At 41.0% G+C, this 18,238-nt stretch overlaps 1 protein-coding gene across 9 annotated transcripts in view; it reads left to right on the top strand.

Moving 5' to 3' along the window:
- The window catches only part of pard3.S (par-3 family cell polarity regulator S homeolog), a 396,021-nt gene that overhangs the window by 101,048 nt on the left and 276,735 nt on the right, over positions 1-18,238 (top strand). For all 9 annotated transcript variants that reach the window (XM_018268701.2, XM_018268703.2, XM_018268699.2 and 6 more), the window contains 1 exon segment: positions 8,592-8,772. In XM_018268701.2, coding sequence (XP_018124190.1) covers positions 8,592-8,772 — 181 coding nt within the window.

Below are 18,238 nucleotides of genomic sequence, written 5' to 3' on the forward strand. Positions count from 1 at the left end.
TTGAAGTAGAGAAGGTTTGTCGCTGGGCGACTAATCTCCACCTAATCTCCCCGTCTGCCACCACCCTAATGGGCTGAGGTGGTGTGTTTTATCTCATTTACTTTTATAATACCATTTTTTGTGGTTGAGGCTTAATGCTAATAAAAGCTGCTGACTAGGAGTAGGCTGCATATTGGCCCATGTATGGACCCAACAGGTCTAGATCAATCTCTGAATGAAGATCTGCTAGATGTCAATCAGTCAGATTTGGAAATTCTGTTGCACAAGGAGCATATCAACACATTGGTGTCTCTATACGTTTTATCTGTTTGAGGGATCGGCACAATTTGCCTCAGCATGTAGGTTGCCAGATCCACCCCAAATACCTCACCAAACCAGATGATCTGCCTGCCTGCTTTAAGCTGGCCATAGACGCAAAGATCCAAACGTTTGAATCCTCGAACGATCGGACTTCCTCATCTCCAGACCTGCCACTAACCTTTCAGGTCAAATAAAGTAGTAAAAGAACAGATCAGCCAATGTTCTGCCACTACAGCAATGGTACGAAATTTATGTCCGAGAAAAGCTGGTGACAGTCTCCCTCTGATATCGTCCGATCGGCAATACATGCAGAGATATTATCGGCAGCCAACAGAAATCTTTTAACCTGTCCGATTGACGATCGATCTCCATGGGATTGAAAATGGAAATGCACGGTCCAAAAATCGCACAAATTGAGAATTTGTACGATCGGATCTTTTAGTCTATGGCCAGCTTTAAGCTGACTGTAAGGGGCCCATTCATTAAGTTCGAGTGAAGGAATAGGAGAAAAAAAACTTCGAATTTCGAAGTGTGTTTTTGGCTACTTCGACCATCGAATGGGCTACTTCGACCTTCGACTACGACTTCGAATCGAATGATTCGAACTAAAAATCGATCGACTATTCGACCATTCAATAGTCGAAGTACTGTCTCTTTAAGAAAAAACTTCGACCCCCTAGTTCGCCACCTAAAAGCTACCGAGCTCAATGTTAGCCTATGGGGAAGGTCCCCATAGGCTTGCCTACCTTTTTTTGGTCGAAGGATAATCCTTCGATCGTTGGATTAAAATCCGTTGAATCGTTCGATTCGAAGGATTTAATCGTTCGATCGAACGATTATTCCTTTGATCGTACGATCGAAGTATTTGCGCAAAATCCTTCGACTTCGATATTCGAAAGTCGAAGGATTTTCATTCCCCAGTCGAATATCGAGGGTTAATTAACTCTCGATATTCAACCCTTGATGAATTTGCCCCTAAGTAAACAGTGTCTGTGGGCTTGGTCACTATTGTTTATTGGCTTGTGTGTTGATCCAAGTTGATGGCCTCCATGGCTGATTTCAGATGGTGTATGTCAGATTTTGGCGGAATGGTTATGGACTGCATTGTTCTGTATGTGGCTCTGACCATGTAATTGTATGATATGCTTTTTGATGACCAAATTTAATGCTTCAAGTGTGAGGATTCTACTTTTTTGATGGAATAAGCAGGTGGGGAGACAAGACCTTCAACATCTGGTTCCTCTACTGTCCCAGAAAGAGGACCTGGTGATATGATGGCTCATCTAGTTCAAGGAAACATTATTATCAAAAGTAAATTCTGCCCCATGCCCCTGTTGGCTTTACTGTATTTATAGTTTATGTTCATTTATGATCACATCAAAAATCTATAAATATTCCGAATGACGGCAATAGAAGGGGTGTGGGATATGATATTGCTTTCACACCGTGAATTGTCTGTTCCTGTCTGATGGGTGACAGAAAAACAAACCAGTCTCAAAGCAACGTCTGTATTGCTATGAGCTGATGATTTTGCTGCATCAGCGTACAGCCATTGCCTCATGATGTTAATTACCGCCGTAGATCTTCCTCGCAACAGAAGGGGCCAAATGGGAGGCTTTTGAAACCTCCCCAGCTCCCTTAAGTTTTGCAAAATGTTTTTAATGATCTTTTTTTGGAAGGCTGTAAACAGTGAGCCCGTCGATTTGCATTTGCCATCAACTGAACAAAGAGCTGTTTTGTGCCATCTGGTGGACTCGAATTTAACACGATATAGACTTAGTGCTACAGATGGTTTAACTTCCCTGCCAGTCTCAAAATAACGTCTCTTTTTAAGACAATTCTGGATTTTCCTCAGAAACATGTTTTTGTCTAAATCACTCCATAGTTAACACTTTAAGAGCCTTCATTGATCCTTTTGTATCAGAAAGGCTAAGGAAAAGATTTAGGTAACTTTATTGTAGCAGGCTCTCAAGCAATTCTAACTGTATTCATAGAAAAATTTATCATTAAAAATTAACAGATCATTACAATGTGTTTACAGGCACATATACACCTTAGTTCTGTACAGTGCATTGGACGCTTGCCCATAGATCACAGATTCTATTATTGGTCACCTTTATTTAAAGGAGAACTAAAGCTTAACTAAAGCAGTAGACTAGAAATGTTGTACATTATGTTTTGTGCTTCTGTACCAGCCCAAGGCAACCACAGCCCTTTAGCAGTAAAGATCGGTGTCTCCAAAGATGCCCCAGTAGCTCCCCATCTTCTTTTCTGCTGATTCACTGCACATGCTCTGTGCTGCTGTCACTTACTGAGCTTAGGGACCCACTCACAATATACAGTACACATAGAATAGAAATGTCACAATATAAGGCTGATTAGTAATTAATACAGATAATTACTACATGGCAGCACAGAAACCAGTGCAATTAGCATCAGAATTTAATAATCAGCAAACCTGTAGCATCAGCTTATATTACAGATCAACCTGATTTTCTGCTGGATAATTAGCGACGACCCCTAAGCTTAGCTTCTCAACAGCTGCTCAGAGCCCACTGAGCATGTGAGTGTCACAGACACTTTCCAAGATGGTGACCCCCTGTGACAAGTTTGAAGTCCTGGATCATTGCTGCTATTGACAAGCTGAAACTTTAGCCTCGTGCAATAAGTTCAGTATATAAAATGTCATTTTTAATCATATTCATTTTTAGTTCTCCTTTAAACATAAGTGATCCTGTTTTGTAAGTATTCCCCTAATATATAGGCTGGGAGCACAGAGCACCATTACTATGTTATGCCGGTATTGGACCTGTTATCCAGAATGCTCGTGACCTGGGGTTTTTCTGATAACGGGTCTTTCTGTACTATGGATTATTGTAATTTGGATTATTTGATTATAATACACAAAAGCCATGAATATCCTGTAAATTATATCCTTATAAACGGTGAGTAGTGATGTCATCAGTTATAAACAGTGAGTAGTGATGTCATTTCTGTCACATGACTCACTAAAATTTGTGTATTATAATAAATAAAGTACCCCCAGTTGTAAAATATGAGGATATTAGAAGTTACCTCGAAGTTCCATGACCTGTATAAAAACACTCGGCCTTCGGCCTCGTGTTTTTATATGGTCATGAAACTCCTCGGTAACTAATAATATCCTTATATTTTACAAGAGGGGGTACTTTATTCACTATATAATGGAGTCTATGAGAGATGGCCTTTCTGTAATTCAGAGTTTTCTGGATAATGGGTTTCCGGATAACGGATCCCATATCTGTTAATAGAGGTGTGTGGTCCCTATACGACCACATACATGACCACTGTGGTACAGGTATGGGGTCGGTTATCTGGAAACTCATTATCCAGAAAACTCTGAATTACGAAAAGGCCGTCTCCCATAGACTCCATTATAATCAAATAATCCAAATTTTTACAAATAATTTCCTTTTTCTGTTTAATAATAGAACCGTAGCTTGGACTTGATCCCAACTAAGATATAATTAATCCTTATTGGAAGCAGAACCAGTCTATTGGGTTTATTTAGGGGCATATTTATCAAAGGTTGAATTTGAAAAACGTCGAAATTCGAATTAAAAAAGACCAATTGAAATGAAGACAAAGTTTTTTCTTTTGGCCGAATAGGTCCGTTTTCGATCGAATAGGTCTGTATTTGGTCAAATTCGGATTGTACCAATCGTTTCCCAAAAAAACTTTGATTTTACAAATTCCACCAATTGACTCCACATAGGTTCTAGGAGGTCCCTCGTAGACTAAAACAACATTTTGGCAGGTTTTAATTGGTGAATGGAATTGTTAAAGAGACAGTATATGATAAATTTCGATATTCAAATTTTCTAAATTTTTTTCAAATTCGTATTGAATTTGGGCTATTCCCTAGTCGAAGTACCCAAAAAATAGCTCGAAATTCGAATTTTTGAATTTCGAAAATTCACCTCGATCTTTAATAAATACGTTTACATGATTTTCTAGTAGACTTACGGTATCAACAGAAAGATCCATTATCCAGAAACCCCCAGGTCCCGAGCATTCTGGATAACAGGTCCCATACCTGTACCACAAGCAGGGCAAGAAAAAGGCAGATCCCACCAGTATGGCTAAGGGCTATTCCACACGGGGAGATAGCGACGCGTTTGCGGTCGCGGCGACAAAGCGCCTGCGACAGTCGCCGCGACCGGCGCAGGCGACAGTTTTGTATGGGCGCCTATGTAAAAACGCCTGTGCTAACTACACGAGGCGATGCGCTTATCAACAGTCGCCTGAAAATGCCTCGCCAGGCTTTTTCAGGCGACTGTTGAAAAGCGCATCGCCTCGTGTGGTTAGCACAGGCGTTTTTACATAGGCGCCCATACAAATCTGTCGCCTGCGGCGACTGTCGCGGCGCTTTGTCGCCGCGACTGCAAACGCGTCGCTATCTCCCCGTGTGGACTAGCCCTAAGAGCTAATTATAATTTTAGACTGTAATCCATGTTTTTTTTTTTCTCTCTCTCTATAAGGACTAATTTAAGCAAAGATACATTTATTTGTATTTTTGTGTTTCTTTTTATGTGGCTAGTACATTTTCATTGCAACTCTAGTGTTTTTTTTTGTGTGTAAATGTGCTTTAGTTTTGGCCATAAACTATAAAACATGTCTCCCTGGCAATCTATTTCAAACAGCACAGATGAAAAGCATGTGACAACATTCTGTAAAGTCTGGCTGTGTATTTATGTTGTTCTGCTCTGCATTATGCCCCATAGAGGCTACAAAACAAGAACAGATATACTGTTTTTCTTCGTGGCACCAGCAAGAAAATTGGGCACAGCAGATATTTGCAGAAAATGGAACAAGAGTTTTATCATTGCAAGATTATTCTTTTGTTTGCTGCTACTTTTTTTTATGTGAGTTAGATATTCGTTTCCTGTAAAACATTATTCAGTAGGGTTAATAAATGCTCCTCTTTTCCAAGGCTGTATAGCTGGTATCACAATACCAATATTTCCCTAATCTGCCTTTATGGTTTTTGGAAAGTGGGCAGAATCCGGACTTGGATGGAACAAACAGATGAGAAACCCCTTGCAGGTTGTAATCCAACTTGGGACCCTGATCCTGCAAGGCTGACCACTGAGCCACTATATTGTCTCCATAGCAAAATATAATGTACTTTACTTTTAAAGTACATTGTCTGAATAAAGTAGCAGTTGTTGCATGTGGGCTTGCTGTGAGCACGGTTATGTTAAAAGGAGCTTCTCTTTACTGTTTAATTGTGCATCGAGGGCATGGGGTTGGACATCGGGTCCCCCATTTTGGTGCACAAACAAGATTCTGAGATGATGCAAGGCTTGCCTTAAAGGGATCCTGTCATCGGAAAACATGTTTTTTTTCAAAACGCATCAGTTAATAGTGCTACTCCAGCAGAATTTTGCTCTGAAATCCATTTCTCAAAAGAGCAAACAGATTTTTTTTATATTAAATTTTGAAATCTGACATGGGGCTAGACATTTTGTCAATTTCCCAGCTGCCCCTGGTCATGTGACTTGTGCCTGCACTTTAGGAGAGAAATGCTTTCTGGCAGGCTACTGTTTTTCCTTCTCAATGTAACTGAATGTGTCTCAGTGGGACATGGGTTTTTACTATTGAGTGTTGTTCTTAGATCTACCAGGCAGCTGTTATCTTGTGTTAGGGAGCTGTTATCTGGTTACCTTCCCATTGTTCTTTTGGTTGGCTGCTGGGGGGGGAAAGGGAGGGGGTGATATCACTCCAACTTGCAGTACATCAGTAAAGAGTGATTGAAGTTTATCAGAGCACAAGTCACATGACTTGGGGCAGCTGGGAAATTGACAATATGTCTAACCCCATGTCAGATTTCAAAATTGAATATAAAAAAATCTGTTTGCTCTTTTGAGAAATGGATTCTAGCTCAAAATTCTGCTGGAGCAGCACTATTAACCGATTCATTTTGAAAAAAAATGTTTTTTCCCATGACAGTATCCCTTTAATAACAGTGTCCACAAAATGGCTCCTGCCTGCTTGCTATAATTATGAATTCCCAGATTGAAGGAAACAAGATTCAAATAATTTATATAGTGTAATTAAAGTTCATTTTGCTTGACTAATGTGATAAAATAGGATTTTGAATAATATTTTTTGGCTGACAGGTCCCCTTTAATCGGACATAATTCTGCAGCAAGACATTTGTATTCACTAAGTCCAGATTGTCCTTTCGGTTCTTTATGCACAGATTGTTGTAGATGAAGGCTTGTGAAATTGTTCTATTTCGAGCATGTCCTGGAATGTTGTACTTACACAGTTTATAATGTATATGACAAGTTTTGACTTTGTGGCCTGGTCTTTGTCTGTCTGTTATACTGCTCTTACAAGAAAATAAATGATCATATTAAAGCAATTTTAACCAGTTTTGCAGTCCAGCTGCTTCTTCTCATTCCGAGACATTGACACAGCAATTATTTCTCTGCAGCAAACTGCGATGCTACTAGGGAACTCGGCTTGAGTTGAAAAATGGTTATTATGGAAGCAAGCTTTAGAATGACTGTGTTTGACTTCACGTCCTTTACTGTTTTTTGTATGGACGTTTATTACAGAAGAGCAATTGCTTATTTCTAGTGTAAAGTCTTCCGTACTGTGGCCAAAGCAGCAAGTCCAGTTGAAGGACGGTTTATTGTATGTTCTTCATGGCAATGACAACTTCTGTCCTTAATTGTAACGACAAAACACTAGGAACATGGTTTCTCTCACATCAGTTTAGCCAGAATCTTGGTGTTTATGGAAAAACAACTGAAAACATGGTTAAAGTCAGACATTGCATGTGTGGCCCCATCTGAAGAATATGAGGAGGCCATCATTTAAGGCTCGTGTGCAACCATTAACTGCTTATTTAATTGGGCAAAAGTAGTTAGTGTCCTACTAATTCCAAGTCTAGTAGGGATAGTATCACATGGAGCAACCTAGTATAATGTTGATATGAGAAAACTGGTCAACAAAGCCCATTACGCTGTCCCAAAACCTTTATCTTTATGTAGACAATACATTTCCTTTGTCAATTAATAATTTACTTAACTCCTATATCTCTGTGCTGTTTGCAGGTTGAATGTGTTTTTCAAATACAGCCTGCCAGTGCTACCACTGCTATCACTGCATGAGCATCCTATCCCTTCTGTCTCCCACTACATGACTTCAGCATCCTATCACTTCTGTCTCCCACTACATGACTTCAGCATCCTATCACTTCTGTCTCCCACTACATGACTTCAACATCCTATCACTACTGTCTCCCAGTTCATGACTTTAGCATCCTATCACTGCTGTCTCCCAGTACATGACTTCAGCATCCTATCACTGCTGTCTCCCAGTTCATGACTTTAGCATCCTATCACTGCTGTCTCCCAGTTCATGACTTTAGCATCCTATCACTGCTGTCTCCCAGTACATGACTTCAGCATCCTATCACTGCTGTCTCCCAGTTCATGACTTTAGCATCCTATCACTGCTGTCTCCCAGTTCATGACTTTAGCATCCTATCACTGCTGTCTCCCAGTTCATGACTTTAGCATCCTATCACTGCTGTCTCCCAGTACATGACTTCAGCATCCTATCACTACTGTTTCCCACTACATGACTTCAGCATCCTATCACTACTGTCTCCCACTACGACTTTAGCATCCTATCACTACTGTCTCCCACTACATGACTTCAGCATCCTATCACTGCTGTCTCCCAGTACATGACTTTAGCATCCTATCACTACTGTCTCCCACTACATGACTTTAGCATCCTATCACTACTGTCTCCACTACATGACTTCAGCATCCTATCACTACTGTCTCCCACTACATGACTTTAGCATCCTATCACTGCTGTCTCCCAGTACATGACTTTAGCATCCTATCACTGCTGTCTCCCACTACATGACTTCAGCATCCTATCACTGCTGTCTCCCACTACATGACTTCAGCATGCTATCACTACCGTCTCCCACTACATGACTTCAGCAGCTTATCATTACGGTCAGTAGTCTTGTATAGAGCTCTGTAAAATTTGAAAAGCTCTATCAAATGTGAAATTTTCTTTGTTGCAGCAACTCTTTACAGATCTCTTCCCAGATTGCATATTCTATTTCTGAAATCTGACCATTTTATTTCAAAATGAGCTTGAGATGTTTTATTTGGACATTTAAGTACTAAAGGCGGAAATCAACGTTTGGAATAAAAACATATGGATGTTGATAATTCTGTATTGTTAAACAGTCTTGTTTTTATTTCTTTCAACAGCTTGTGGCGATCTATGATGAGCAGGATCCCCATCATGGGGGAGATGGCACCAGCGCTAGTTCTACTGGCACTCAGAGCCCAGAAATATTTGGGAGTGAGCTTGGAACCAATAGCATGTCTGCCTTCCAGCCTTACCAAGCAGCAAGTGAGATTGAAGTCACCCCTTCTGTCCTGCGAGCAAGTAAGCTTTGTAGATTGTGTATAGTGTTCAGCTGATAGGGGGACAATATCTACAACATCTACGGGGTTTGTTTGCATTTGAGCCGTGTGGAGTTGAAGAAAATGTTCTCTTGTTGTTTGCGCATGTCTGATGCTTCTTGGATTGTCTTTCCGAACACCATTAGTATGATGAATGATCTGTTAGAAGTCTTTTGTGTGTACCTATTTTATTATTTAGGGATGCACCGAATCCAGGATTCGGCCTTTTTCAGCAGGATTCGGATTTGGGCAAAACCTTCTGCCCGGCCGAACCGAATCCTAAATTGCATGTGCAAATTAGGGGCTGGGAGGGAAATTACGTGACTTTTTGTCAATAAACAAGGAAGTAAAAAATGTTTTCCCTTTCTCACCCTAATTTAGATATGCAAATTAGGATTCGGTTCGGTATTCGGCCAAATCTTTTGTTAAGGATTCGGGGGTTCGGCCGAATCCAAAATAGTGGATTAGGTGCATCCCTATCACCTGGAAGAGCCCTATGGAAACCCATAAAATCTGTTTATAAACAGAAAAAGCTAATGACTTCAGTGACCAGTTTAATTTGCATTAAATGTTCTGCAAATAAAGACCAAATCCTCTTTCAGCTGTGTATGGCAGCTGTGTGTTTTCCAGTCCCTTGGCATTTCTATGTAAAACACCTTTAGATTGTTGCCAAATTTACATTGCTAAATATAAACATATTGTCCCCAGATATATATCCTTAAAGGTAACTGAATCCATCACAAATGCTGGGTAATACCAACACATAGAGATCAATTCTGACGCATCACAGGCCGTACCCGTGTTCATGTCCGTATGTACGCATAACTGTTAATGGAAGCAGAGATGCATCTGCTCCCTTGCCATTTGAAATAGCCATTTTTAAATTTGCAAGTCTTTCAGTTTCTTGTGTCCCTGAAGTATATCTGTTTGTAACTAGATGTTGATGTATATTTCTGGGTAGGTTGTGCACAGCTGATGATTTTTCAAGCAAACTAATATTCATTCCCCGCTGAAATGGGAACCAGAGACGCAGGTGAAAATTGTCCAATCTAATGAGCAATTTGGCAGTTCACATGGGATGTTGGGCAGAGACCAATCAACACTGGCTCTACTGACTGGTACACCAAGTGCTCTTTGTGCCTCTAATGAATTGAAATCATGTAAAGTGCCTACAAACAGAATCCCACTCAAGTCATGCGCATGTTTTTTTCTGTTTTCCATAGTGGAGCTTTAAAAAGTCTATGCACCTTTTTGGACTATGCATTACATTTAAGCCTATTTTGATAAAATCTATTTGGAAATGTACAGATATGAGGAGGCTTTACAGACAACAGGCAGTAAATGAATGTGGCCCCAGCTTCTTGTGATATAATTTAGGCTAAACATTGCTGCATGCAGCAGGATCTTTGAGAATGCCACTTTTATGTATCTAACGGCTACGGGGTGGTTTTTGAGCTCATTCTGCCACAGGCAGTGTGTACAAGCCATATTTTAGTATTGTGTCTGGGATAGATCACTTTTTAAAGACTATGGGGCAAATTCACTAAACGCCGAAGCGCCTAACGCTAGCGTGAATTCCCCAGCGTTGGGCATTTTCGTTAATTCGCTAGTGTTACTGCGCACCCTTACACCTGGCGAATTTGCGCAACAGACGTAACTACGCAAATTCACTAACGTGCGAATGATTCTGACCGCTACCTTTTACGCCAGACTTCCTTCGCCACCTCAGACCAGGCGAAGTGCAATAGGGATTGCTTCAAAAAAAGTAAAAAAATCTTCTAAGTCCCAAAAAACGCTTGCATTTTTTATGGGTGATAGGCTGAAAAAGAGCGAAAAAATTTTTGGGGCTCCCCTCCTTCCCCCCTACATTTCCTAACTCATGGCAACTTAACTATACAGTGGGCACATGTGTAGGGCAAAATAAAAATTATATTTGCTGCTTTGAAGGTTTCCCAGGCTTGTGTAGTGCTGCTACATATACCTCCATTGTAACTTGAATTTGGCGCCGTATGCAAATGAACCATCGTTGGCGTAACTTCGCTTTGCTTGGCGAATTAACGCTAGCGCAACTTCGCAACCTTACTCTACCCATGAATTTGCAAAAAATACGCCTGGCAAAGTGCGGCAAAGCGCGGCGAAGTGGACGCTGGCGCAATAACGAATCTTAGTGAATGTCCCACTATGACGGTTAGAGAATAAAATTATTTATGCAGATTCCCCCTGAAGCCCCTTGACTTGGATTGATTCTGTTCTCAAGCGAGCTTGGTCATATCACCTTGACCTTTAGGAAGAACCACCCTATTGGTTATTTGAGCAGTTCATTGTTTTTCTGTGCTGTGAAGAGGTATCTCTATGCTTTCACAATGGTAACACCCTTTATGCCTATAAATTCTTGTGTTGTATGTTCCCAAGTTTATAAAAACACTGATTTACATGTTCAGGGTTCTGACTCTTCGTGAGTTCAGAATCCACAGAGCTTGTGTCAAATAAACAGTATCTTTTCACCACAAGTGGCCTCCTGTTCTTGAAGTTCCACAACAAAGGAGAGGATCAGACTCGTCCAGATATTCATGTTTTCACCTGTTTTCCAGCACTATCAGGAACAAGAGAGTTAGAAGAAAACATTGTAAATGGTGTTACCCACATTAAGGGTCAGGCAACACGAGCAGATTCGGGAAGATTAGTTGCCCCAACTACAAATCTACTCTTCTTAGTGGCGACAATCTCCCCGAACTGCCTTCCCCCCGCCCTCCACCGGCTAAAATGAAAATCGCGTGCGGCAATGCACACGTGGCGCTTCGTTTTCCGAAGTCGCTCGAGGTTTCCTCGTGAGATTGTTTCCCTGAAGAAGAGGAGATTTGTCGCTGGGGCGACTAATCTCCCCGAATCTGCCCCTGTGGCCAGACCCTTATGTGATTGGACAAGGTTGCACAAGGTTGTTTAGATTGTTAAAAGCAAAATGTGTGTGTTTTTCTGTAGAATTGTATCACACGTTAGACCTTAAGGGCTGTGACACTCCATGAGATACTTGAAAGCTAAGGAAGCCATTACAACTTGAAGGATCTGTGCTAGATGAAGATTCAATTGCCTTCGTTATTTACAGAATATCAGACTTGGGCTGGGCAGGTGGGCTTCACAGGAAGGGGAATAGTTTCCAGTTGCAGAAGGAGATGGTATGCGGTTGGACAGGTCCTGGAGAGCCCCAATGTTCCATTGTTTATCTTTTTTTTTTCTGTGCTACAATTCATTGGCAGTTTGACTGTTGGTTCTTTTTCCTTTTTGTCCCCTATTTTTTTCTCTTCTACATCTGTTGCCTGATTACTGTAGGTTTTTTTTCATATAGGCCAGTCTGGAGTAGCCCATCTTGGAGGTCAATTGCAGCAAGACTAGGGATGGCAAGAACATTTTATAGACCGTCTTAGATATTCTTGAAACTATGGCTAAATGGCTGTCCTGGCCAAATATTGGGCCTCAAATAGGAGCTTTTCTTAAATAAGCCTCACAACCACAAATTAGAATGTAAATGTTTCTTTTAGGCTCACAGCTTCCATCTCTCCCTATTACTGCTCAGTAGTAGGAGTTCCTGGCAAAGACTTACAAGGAGAACAACACTAAAGGCTCATGCTCACCCATTACTTTAATCAGAACCTATATTAAGACAAGTCGTTCATTTTTCTGTTTTGTTTCTTCTGCTTGTGCCTCCTTACCAGTGTTTCAGTTTGTGACCAATAACACACAATGTGAAACAATTCAGATGCTTATAAGATTTTTATAAATCGTAAGAAATACAGTTTTTATGTTTATATAGCTTTACCTTAACCAGTTTCTTGGCCCTTCCTTGTGGACCCACGTAATGCTTCACAACAAGCTTTACAGCGAAGTGATATTCTAGGGCACTGAGGAATGGCTTTTAACTTGCTCTCTTGCGGCACCTGCTAAATATAATATTTACTTGGATGTGAGGAGCTCGGTCTTGTGATAAATTGACTGTCTGCTGTGTGCTCTGAGCATTTTTTTAAGGAATTCATCTTTTTATTGTGATCGATTTCTTTCGGGGGGTTGTTGAAAGGCCAGTATATTACATTTATGGAATTACTGAAAGACCTTAAAATGTTCTTTGCCATTGTGCAGTTGTTTGGAGGACTGTTTATTACTTTTATTGAGTTGTCTACATAACGGGGTTGCTAGGAAAGGAAGTAGATCTGAGCTGCACATTGGCAGAGCTGCCAAACCCCCAAATTTTCAAGAGTTACCAGATTTTGGGCTCCATCCCCCAGTATCCTGTCACTTTTAAGCATTCCCCATAGATCCGTTGCTTGTATACAACAAACATGCGCTTTTTACAATATCGGAGTACGGTAATATAAATATGAGATATATTGATGATTGCTGCTGAACAATTTACACTTTGAGCCGATATAGGTTTCCATGAAGCTTTCCATTTGACAGCATATATTCCATTTATGTTACAGCCCCCCTTTAGCATGCCATTCCTCCAAGCTCTCCCTCTTTTAATATGCAGGATTTCTGGCACCAAATGCCTTGGTATCAAGTCTCATCCACTGGTGTCAGCGGCAACCAGTTGATGAAAATCTTGTTAACCGCTGTGATCTCCAGAAGGGTTTTCGTTCCTCCTACCCTTGCCAGGAATAGCTCTTTGTGCTTCCTTTCCCAATCTGGGTGCTCGTCCATCTCAAATCCATTGTCAGTATCACCAGGCGATGGGTAACACCAGCCAATGGGTATCTGTTAGTGTAGTGTTCAACTCTTTGTTTTAAAGACCAAAACCATGTTTATATAGAACTGGGATGATGATTAAACCGTGAATTTTGGTTACCAATTCTACAGCACCTTGTAGCCCTCGCAAGAGCAGAGGTCCCCAACCTTTCTTACCAGTGAGCCACATTCAAATGTAAAGAGAGTTGGGAAGCAACGTAAACATGCAAAAGTCCCTGGGGGTGCCGGGCCTGTGAATGGCTACTTTGTAGCTGGCAGCCTACAGGAGACTCTATTTGGCAGTACACCTGTTTTTTATCCAACCAAAACTTGCCTCCAAGCCTGGAATTCAAAAATATACACCTGTGTTGAGGCCACCAAGAGTAACACCCAAGAGATTGATGAGCAACATGTTGCTGGCAAGCCACTAATTGGGGATCACTGCTCGTTAGAATGACTGGTGAACTTTTCTTTTAAATTGAAAGTAACCTCATCATATATTGGCTATTTACAACTCTTTTCTTGCAGTCCCTCTACAATCACTTCTCTTGAGTCCTGTGTTTCAAACACTTCTTAAAATAAGAAGGCAAGGGTTAATGGGTAAATCTTGGAGATCTTCCTCATCAGGCATATTATACACTACTTTACAGTCATTTATAGCAAACGAGGGTCTGCAATAATTTAATAAACATGGGTTAGAGAAAAAAATGAGATAAGAGGTCCCTCCGCATAAGAGCTTACAATATAAAGGAAACATCTCTCAATAAAATAAAAACTCCAGCTGTTGTTTAGCAAATAGGGAAGGTGCCTAAATGTAGCATATACTCATATGTGGTATATGTGGTTAAGGGCACAATAAGGGCAATGACCAATATGGAAATTCCAGTTGTTTTGTCTCTGGGAGACGAAAATGCTTTGGATAGTAATTGTCTGAAATTGTGGGTGAAACTGTGCATGTTGGGTTACTAGCTTGGAGTGCCACGGTTCTGAGGAAAAATTAACCTGACTCCAAGTTGCTTCTGCCAAATCAAATCAATATGGATGCCAGAGTAGCAACGTTTTTGGAATGCCATCATCCTTTAGGCTAAAGGTGACCCAAGGATAGGGCACAGGAGATATAGCTGTAGCTTCTCTTCGCCGCTGCTTACCCATCTGGAACGTCCATGGGATATCTGAATAATTTTTGCCATCTGTTGAGAAGGTACCATGTATGAGCAGACAACCTGGCAACTTGGTTGGAAGTGGCCGAATCGGCAACCTTACAGCTTACATCTGCCAGTGTATGGCCAGCTTAACTTGAACTTGTTTAAAAGACAAATAATATAGACATGCAACAAACATGGAACGGGCAAAGTACCAAATCCATAAAGAATTTGCACACAAAATCCGTTGTCTAGACCTTGAGTCCCCAACATTTTTTACCCATGAGCAACATTAATATGTAAAAAGTTGAGGAGCAACGCAAGCATGAAAAATTTTCTTGGGAGTGCCAAATAAGGTCTTTGATTGGCCATTTGGTAGCCTTTTTGTATACTGGCAGCCGGAGTCTCTGTTTGGAAGTACACCTGGTTTTTAAGCAACCAAAACTTGCCTGGAATTCAAAAATAAGCACCTCTTTTAAGGCCACTGGGAGCAACATCCAAGGGTTCGGATGAGTAGCATGTTGCTCGCGGGCCACTGTTTGGGGATCACTGGTTTAGACCTTAAAGGTCACATGAGTTTGGATTTGATTTGTCCAGGCCATATGGGTAAATTTCATCTAGAACTTTCTGGTGTTTGTTTTCATGTGATGATCATGCTTTGAGCAGATGTTAGTCTGCATGTGTTTTCATTGCCACTAAAAGTAGAATGGACGAAACTACTTTCATGCAATAGCCCTAAGGTCACCTCATCAAGAATGTCACCTAGTCACCAAAGCTCATCATTATTTTATGTGACTCTAAATGAAATACAGAAAATTTATAACTAAGGCTTCCAGCATCTTTCCATTTGGTAACATTTGACCATGTTCATTAGGCACGTTCTAAAGGAACCGAACGATCACCTTGATTAGACTCCACACTTGCATCAGTTGTGTCAGAGAAGAGACATTGATTGAATACCTGCCGGAGGGATCCGTGCCTCCTGGTCCCTTCCATCTGTCTTCCCAGAAATACCATTGGATATCTTCATCAAACAGAAACTTTGCATGGCGACAATTGACAGTGTCTTAGTATGCACTACTGTAACATTTAATTTAAAATGACTATAAATGATATTAAAAAAAAAAAAAAAACCTGAAGTTGAGTATCATAGGCCAGTGGAATAAACTCAAGCAAGTGTTTTTTAATCTGCTGTCATTCTGCTCTGTGCCTTTTGGCTGATTGCTCTGGATAACATGCCCTTAGGCTGCCCCCGGGCTCTTTCTAATAGGATTTTTGCAAAACACCTCAATGCAGTCTGTTCGATCCCCATTGTTCCATTTTACATTAGCAGCTGCTAAGGCTTTTAGACATCTCCTAGTTTTTAAGTTTCCAATTAACAGTTTGGTGTCATTTCTTAGTCGTCATCTCTTGTACTGGTGGCACGCCCTAGAGGCGCCCAAAGAAGTGGATCACAGGGGCCAGCCTTAATGGCAGTTGGCGTATGACTGGAGCTGAGCGCTAAGGGATGCGCCTGCAGCACAGGAACAGGGTCACTATTTTTTCTCTTGGTTTTACTATGCCCGCTTACACCCACATAGGTACATATTGAACAAAACATTTATTCTAGCAATAGAAAAGGCAAGTCAAATTATTTTTTCAGTTTAATCCAGGAGTGCCAATACTTTACTAATACAAGGCCTAGTTTTAGGGGCAGATTTATCAAGGGTGTAATTGAAAATTCTTATTTCGAGATTTATCATACTCCGGTCCTTTAAGAATTCGAATTAGACTATTCACCACCTAAAACCTGCCGAATTGCTTTTTAAGTCAATGGGAGTGGTCGAAGGATCAATTTGGAGATGTTTGCAGCCTCCCTTCAGAGAAAAAACTTGAATCGCGTTTGATCGAATTCAATTCAAATTGTCTGGTCGTTTCAATTCGTCCGAGTTTGAAGAATTCAATTTTAATGACAATTCTGATTGGTTGAATTTCGAATTTATGGGAGTTTTAAAAAAAAAAAAACTCACATGAATTCGAAATTCGACCTTTGATAAATGTGCCTCGCCGTGATGTTGTTCCATTATGATCTACATCACGGGTGTCCAACCCGCGGCCCATGGGCAGCATGTGGCCCAGTATGGATATGAATGCGGCCCAGCTTTTGAACACCCGCAGTCCAGGAAAGGTCATGTCGCAATGTCACGTACAGAGAGCGTATGTAGATGGTCGCTAATTTTGCGCATGTGTGGTTTCAATTTTAAATGGGGTGCACGGTGTGTGGCTTTCTAGAGCAGGAACTGTGGTTAATAAGGGAGCGTTCGGTTACTTACTTAATTCTTCAGCGGCATCCCCCGCTATGCTTTACAACTGGATTAATAATGGTAACCATATTCAATATTCTATTTTTTCTAGCTCTCGCTATTCGTACCCGTCTTCTATGCGGCTTCCTAGAGTAGAAAAATAGAAAAATCAACCTAGCTGCAATCCGACATTCAGCTTAAAGGAGAAACAAACCCTTAATAAAAAAAACCCTACCCCCCTACCCTACATAGACCCCCCTCCCCCCCAGCCTAGCTGTCCCTCCACCTGGGCAAATGCACCTAAAGGTGGCCATAGACGCACAGATAATATCGTACAAAATGAATTTTTGTCCGATATTCGGTGCATGTATGGTGTAAAAAGAGCAGACCAATATCGGCAGAAGACTTGGATATCGGTCGGCTCGTCGATCGGGCTGGACGGAAAATTTTGATCGGGTGCCTTTGAAGGCACCCAAACTTCGGCCATTGTTAGTGCTGAATCGTCAAATACAGGTAGAATTCTATTGTTTCTACCTGTATATCTGACTATTCAGCTCTACAGATGTGTTTTGAAACGTACGATCTTTCTTGGAAAGCTCTTTTCCAAGAAAGATCGTAAGTGTTACGGCCACCTTTACTCTTTACTTACTCCTCCTTGCAGATTCTGACCAGTGGAGTTCACGGGCCCCATCTTCAGCCACTTTAGTAATCTTCTGAATGAGGCCGGCGCTTCTGCAATTTTAGTAAGTTTCGACGCATGCGCAGTTGTGGCGAAACAAAGAATTGCTCCAAATTTGCATGCGCTGATATGTTACTAAAGAGAAGAAGATGGCACCCCTGAACTCCACTGGACTGAATCTGCACGGAGGGGTAAGTAAAGAGTTAGGGGCATTTGCCCAGGGGCAGCTAGGCTGGGAGGGAGGGGGTTCTATGTAGGGTAGGTGGTAGGGCTTTTTTTTTATTAAGGGTTTGTTTATCCTATAAGGAAAAATTTTAGCAAGTCTCTTTACTGGACTTTTATAGGTCCTATCATACCAGAGACACATATTTTCATGTCATCACTTTTTGGCAACACCTACATTTGTGAGCAACCTTTTTAAAGCGTAAAATTAGAACCAAATTATCTGATGAGCAACTACTGTGAATTGCAACTACTTCCATTCAACTAGATATTGATACATTAGATTCTAAATGTCAGAAATCCCACTAGGTTTATGCTGCCCTCTTTTCTTTTACTTTTACAATTAAAAAAAAAAAAAAGCGTGGCCCCAGAATATTTTTCTTCTTCCAATATGGCCCAGGAAAAGCC

This window comes from Xenopus laevis, chromosome 6S (genome assembly GCF_017654675.1).
Source record: "Xenopus laevis strain J_2021 chromosome 6S, Xenopus_laevis_v10.1, whole genome shotgun sequence".
NCBI classification, from domain to species: domain Eukaryota; kingdom Metazoa; phylum Chordata; class Amphibia; order Anura; family Pipidae; genus Xenopus; species Xenopus laevis.